The sequence below is a fragment of the Merops nubicus genome, unplaced genomic scaffold (assembly GCF_000691845.1).
Source record: "Merops nubicus isolate BGI_N331 unplaced genomic scaffold, ASM69184v1 scaffold28418, whole genome shotgun sequence".
NCBI lineage: Eukaryota > Metazoa > Chordata > Aves > Coraciiformes > Meropidae > Merops > Merops nubicus.
This window is the reverse complement of record NW_008624115.1, coordinates 3,539-8,946: the sequence shown is the minus strand read 5'-3', so window position 1 is coordinate 8,946 and position 5,408 is coordinate 3,539. Positions and strand designations below refer to the sequence as shown.

At 41.0% G+C, this 5,408-nt stretch overlaps 2 protein-coding genes across 2 annotated transcripts in view; one reads left to right on the top strand and one right to left on the bottom strand.

The window, feature by feature from the left end:
- The window catches only part of MASP2 (mannan-binding lectin serine peptidase 2), a 10,996-nt gene extending 8,896 nt beyond the window's left edge, over nt 1-2,100 (top strand). Inside the window, 5 exon segments of the mRNA XM_008945312.1 lie at nt 607-644; nt 647-676; nt 1,632-1,680; nt 1,766-1,835; nt 1,837-2,100. Of these exon segments, the coding sequence (XP_008943560.1) occupies nt 607-644; nt 647-676; nt 1,632-1,680; nt 1,766-1,835; nt 1,837-2,100 (451 nt within the window).
- Nucleotides 2,101-3,987: 1,887 nt separating this feature from the next.
- TARDBP (TAR DNA binding protein) overlaps nt 3,988-5,408 on the bottom strand; it is a 4,952-nt gene continuing 3,531 nt past the window's right edge. Inside the window, exon 6 of the mRNA XM_008945311.1 lies at nt 3,988-4,832. Coding sequence (XP_008943559.1) covers nt 4,777-4,832 — 56 coding nt within the window. The 3' untranslated portion in view covers nt 3,988-4,776. The remainder of the gene's footprint in view (nt 4,833-5,408) is intronic.

Here is a 5,408-nt window from a genome sequence, read left to right as displayed (position 1 = left end):
TGCTGAATGCTGCAGTTCACATTTATTTCTTAGTAACATCCCACTTCCCAGCAGGCAGCTTCAGCAGATACTCCAGTCCCTGTGTGCTTACAGGGAAACTTTAAATCACTGTGAGGGGATTGTGTTTTAGGAAGGCACAGGCTGACTTCAACACCCATTACATAGCCTGTCTGATCTGATAGTTGCACACCTTTGCTGTTGTGTAGAAACCCAGAGTAACTGCACTGATGGGAGGGATGCTGTTCAAGGCAAATAGCAGGAAAGCTGGGAGTTAATGAAGGAGATAAAGGTATTCTGTTGTCCTTCAAATGCAGGGACGAGGCAGGTGGAAGTGGTGGAGCTGCTACACATGGGACTCAGCACCCACATTTGATGTGTCTGGTGGGGTATAAGAATTATTTACCTTTTCCCACTCAAAGTAGTGCAGCAAAGCAATACATGTAGTGAAGACATTTTAGGCAAATAAAAATGTAGTTATGTTTTTTCTCTTATGAGTGAGCAAATACATGTATAACTGATGATGGGTTTTTTTCCTGTAATTAACTCTGTTTGATGTGGAATTAATTTATCCTTTTATTTGTATTCATGCTTTTTGTAGAATTAAAATATTGTGAAGTCTTCTGGAGCAGAATGTCAAAAGGATGCATTTGGAACAAACCAGTGACAAAGTGCATCAGTAAGTCAGTATTAATATTTGCAAATATATTTACATATAAATTTCCAAATTTAAAGCATCGGGTTTGTAAAGACAAGGATAGAAGTTGCAGGATGAGAACACCCTCTTCTGCTTGGTAACTATTCCATTTCTTGTCAAAGTGCATTTTGTATTTGTAAGTTGGAAGCTGTTTCAAAGTGCTGATGGTTATTAAAAAAAAAAAAAAGTTTTTAAAAAGGGGAAAAAAGTGTGGAACTAGCAAAAGCAGCAGCAGCATAGGAGAAAAACACAATGCTTGTACTTGTATGAATGTCCAAACCAGCTGGGATTGGTGGTTTCTGCACAGTTGTTGCAGGTGAGTGCCAGATACTCAGTTCAGTTCCTCTTGAAAAGTAACAAGCTGAATCTAGAGTTTATTCCAGCTCCATAACCACATTGTTGCTGCTTTTTAATTGGGTGGCATTGTTCCTGACAGGAAAACTGCACCCTGCTCCAGAAGTGAGTGTGAGGGGGAAAACCCCCTGAATAACCACACTGCAGAGAGGGGGATGACTATTTTTTTGAGGCTTGAACTGCTAAATTAGTTGCTCAGCAAAATTAATCAAGATTCCAGAGTAATTCCCATGAGTTTGGGGAGAAACATTTTACAACATAAAAGCAGAATTGTTCCTCATCTTTTAAATCAGAATATCCATATATTCTAATTACCTTCATTTACATTCACAGCCAGTACACTTTCCTCTCTGCCCAAAACATATGTCTCTTGATTACAGAACTTTTCCAGAGCATGTATGTAATAGTGACTAATGAAAATTGTACTCTAAATCAAATATTCATTTACAAGCAATTTTACCATTCTAAAACAATCTAGGAATTACATTTAGAATCATTAACTTAATTTAATCCGTACAAGCAGAATGATTCAGTGTCCAGATCCTAAACCACTGAGCAGTTATGAGTCTCTGTTGTGTTACAGCCTGTGGCACGTGGAGAAGTGGAACTGTGGAGCCTGTCCCTGGAGGAGGGTGAGCCAAGCCTGGAGAACTCCCCTGGCAAGTGATGGGAACTACAGAGCAAGATCAGGGGGCAGGTCTCTTCAGTGTGACACAGGGTTGTAACAGCTGCTCCTGTTGCAGCTGAACCCTCAGCTTCCAGGGTTGAACTGGGAATTTTGAACATTTTGCTATGAAGAAGCCCAGGCAGAAAATTTTTTTATCCACAAAGCTTATACAAATTATCTTGTCAAATTTGATGGTGACACTGCATTAGTTGGACCAGAGCATAAAGTCTTGGTTAGTACCAACATCACACCCATTTGTTACCAGGGAAAGAAGTTAGATTTCAATGCAAGCCAGTGCTGGGGTAGAACTGTCCCAGCTGCTGTCAAAAGACCTTTAAATCTACAGCACTGCCAAGTGCCCAAGGCAGGCATTGCTCTTTATTAATGAAGTGTTTTGTTTTGAACTAGGGCTGTGGATTCTTGTCAGATGGCAGCTTTGGAATGACCCCACGTGCCGGGAAAGCACGGCAGGATGAAGGTACCTTACACTGCTCCCTCAGGACTGCTGGTAGGTGGAGTCCCAGCTGGGTTTGGGGGCATTTACCTCCCCTGCTGTACCCTCCCGAGGTCCTCGAGAGGTACCTGCTGTACAGCCCGTGCTGTGAAGAGCTGCAAAAAGGGTGGTTTTCTGAACGAAGCTTTCACAGTCCAATCTGTAATTTCAGTACATGTTCAGCTGACAGCAGTCTCAGAACTAACCAGAAGCTATGTTATAAAAACCTGTTTTCATAACAATATACATCACCTTACAGTTTACATATACTTTGCCTTTCTTGAATCTGACATTCATTAGTATGTCACTTTATAGAAGTATCTTTAAAAAAAGCAAGACTCCAAACACTTCAATACGTTTTCAATAGTATTTTATTTACTCACTTATAAACACTAGAGTATGCAAAGCAGTAAGAAAATACTACTAAAACTTGAAAATTAGTCTAAAATTTTCAGGGACTTTGAAGGTGAAGGAAGGCTAAAATTATTGGCAAATACTACTCAGTGCTGCCAGCCTGTTAAAACCTAAACCTGGACAATTTAAACAAAATTAAAGCCATGCTAATTACAGAAACTTACCGTGAAGCTCCTTGCAGGGGGCCACAGTTAGTCTTTGGAGGTCCAAGAATACCATTTTTAAGTGTTACTCAGCAGAAGTAGCTGGTAATAGTGCAAGTGCTAAAATGCAAAATTCACAGATGGTACAGAGTTTGGAGATTATTCTGACTTGGGTGCAGAAAAGAAACAGCTAAGCAACTATTTGCAGTGGGATATGAACAACAAAAGTGCGGGATTAGTTTTCAGCTGGAGGGTTTAGAACCCTTCTCTGAACTCTTTAAGAGATACATTGAGACCCAGCTGATTTTCTAACACTGCAAGTGGAAAAATAACAGCAGTGCTGTTCTGTCCCTGATTTTGATGGTCTTACTATTCACAAGCCTCAGCTTGAAAAGCTAAAGAGGCTAAGAACTGTGTAAATATCCATTTTCAGAACGCTCATAGCTAGCAGGAGGGTGTATAAAACACATGGCTCAAGCTTTGGTGGGTTTCAAGTGCAAGTAGATGAAACAATTCCTCTAGCTCCTGCCACCAGTGGAAATAACTTTCCACCAGTTTCTGCTAAAACATCCTGCTCTTTAAGAAGCTGCCCCTTGGTTGACACTCCTGCACCTGTAATAAACTTGTTTTCAGATCAAGGCTTCTCTCAGTCTGTGTACACTGACTAATGCCTTATTTGGCTGGGAAGGCTTTTCCTCTGCCTCATTTTAGACATGGGTTTACAGCTTCTTTCTGGGCCAAAAAGTGGTACAGAACCCTGCTTCCCCTGAGTGAGCTGATCTGCAAACAAGTTAAACCCACTCATCCCCGCAGGAGCTGCTGTGGACAGAAACACACCTCGACACTAAGTGTCCATCTCCCCCAACCCACTTCTGATGAGAAACTCCAGCTCCTAAAGGAATAAGTAACATTCCTTGGTACAGATGCAATCTGGAGGGAACTGCTTACCATTCTAGGTGCGGGCACCCAAGCGTGGGGGAACTGCATTTTAGATCTATACATATCACTGAACAGTGCAAAAATACAGTGGATTAAAGCTGGGTGTCAGGTATCGAAACGTGATGAGCGGTGGCTCCATCTGACTTGTCAACTTTTAGAGCATGCTTATCTGAAACAAACCGAATTACTGCAAAAAAGCTTTACAGAAGTTCATCTCAAAAGGGTAAAATTAATTAACTGCTATGAATTCTTTGCATTCAGCGCTGCAAAACAAAGACACATATTACTTAAATCAGTTTTATTTAAGAATTTCCTACAGTGACAAATCTTATAAAAAGCATCCAAACACGAAACTGCAGCAAACAGCATTCTTATGGATATCTTACAGACAGTGGAACTTCCACCCTGGAGAGGCACACTGAGCTCGCTAGTGATCTCTGCTCCAAGAGCTGCTGCAAAGCACACCACAAGCTCAATGTTCTCATCGCAAACCCCATCGTCTTCAATTCACATTACCACACTTACAGGTCATTAACAGAAAAAAAAACACACACCATACAGCATTCACAGCAGTTGACATAAGGGAAAAAAAATACAAATATTCATTTCACATAACACATTCAACTAATCGATTAACTAGGTGTAAAACCCACTTAAAGTCTTCCACATATGGATGTCCTTTGAATGCAATAAACACTCGTACTTTATTTGCTATCATTGCTCTCCGCACACTCTCTCACCAAAGCCACAGGATTGAGAGACATCTCGCCAAGGAAAATAAAACCCCAGAATGCACCACCAGGTCTCTGCATGCGCTCTCTCCTTTATCTCGCACATACCAGCCCTCTCATGCCTCGGCACCACCAGCAATCCCACACAAGGTTTCAAAAGTTCAAACAGCCTTCTGGTTCCATCTCACAGCCTTGCGTTCACAGCGTTGATACGACTCCATGAAATAAAGAGTAGCGGATAAAAATGGAACACCCACCGTCTAAGACGCAGCATGTGCGGTGTGATGAAGTATTCTTGGATGAGAAAGCATGTAGACAGAAGTATTCCTAAGGCAGAATATTTACAGCACTGCTTTCAATGAAGTGCTTCTTCCATACACATTTGAAATGAGATGAACTGCGGAGATTAAATGAAGCCTTCATATCGTACTTTAGTATGGAGGGGAGACAGTGTTAAAAAAAAAAAACCAAAAACACGAAACGAAACCAAACTGACAGAGTGTTCTCCAGCTGGGGCACTCGGAGAGTCTTATGGTGGGATCAAATCAAAAACAAGAGGGAGAGAATGCTGTTTCTGACCAATGGTTTCCATTTTGAACATGCAAAGAATTCAGGTAGCCAGGAAACAAGGGGTAAAGGATTACAGGAGAAACCCTTCCTATCGACTGTAGTGTTAGTTCACCTGTCAGGCAAACAGCAGTCCGCTTCCAAACATTCCCTATTCCAACCAGATACGTAACAAAACTTAGAAAATTCCTTTTACCTTTCTTTTAATTTTTTTTTTCCTTTTTCTTTTTTTAAAAAAGAAAAATGTCAAAAATACTGCTGAATATACTGCACACTGAACAAACTGATCTGGAAAATTTTAGTATATACGTAATTTACAGTATACTTACCATGAGTTAGAAAAATTTGATTTCCCACCACAGAGTCAGTCTCAGAGCCCACTGCGCCTACATCCCCCAGCCTGAGG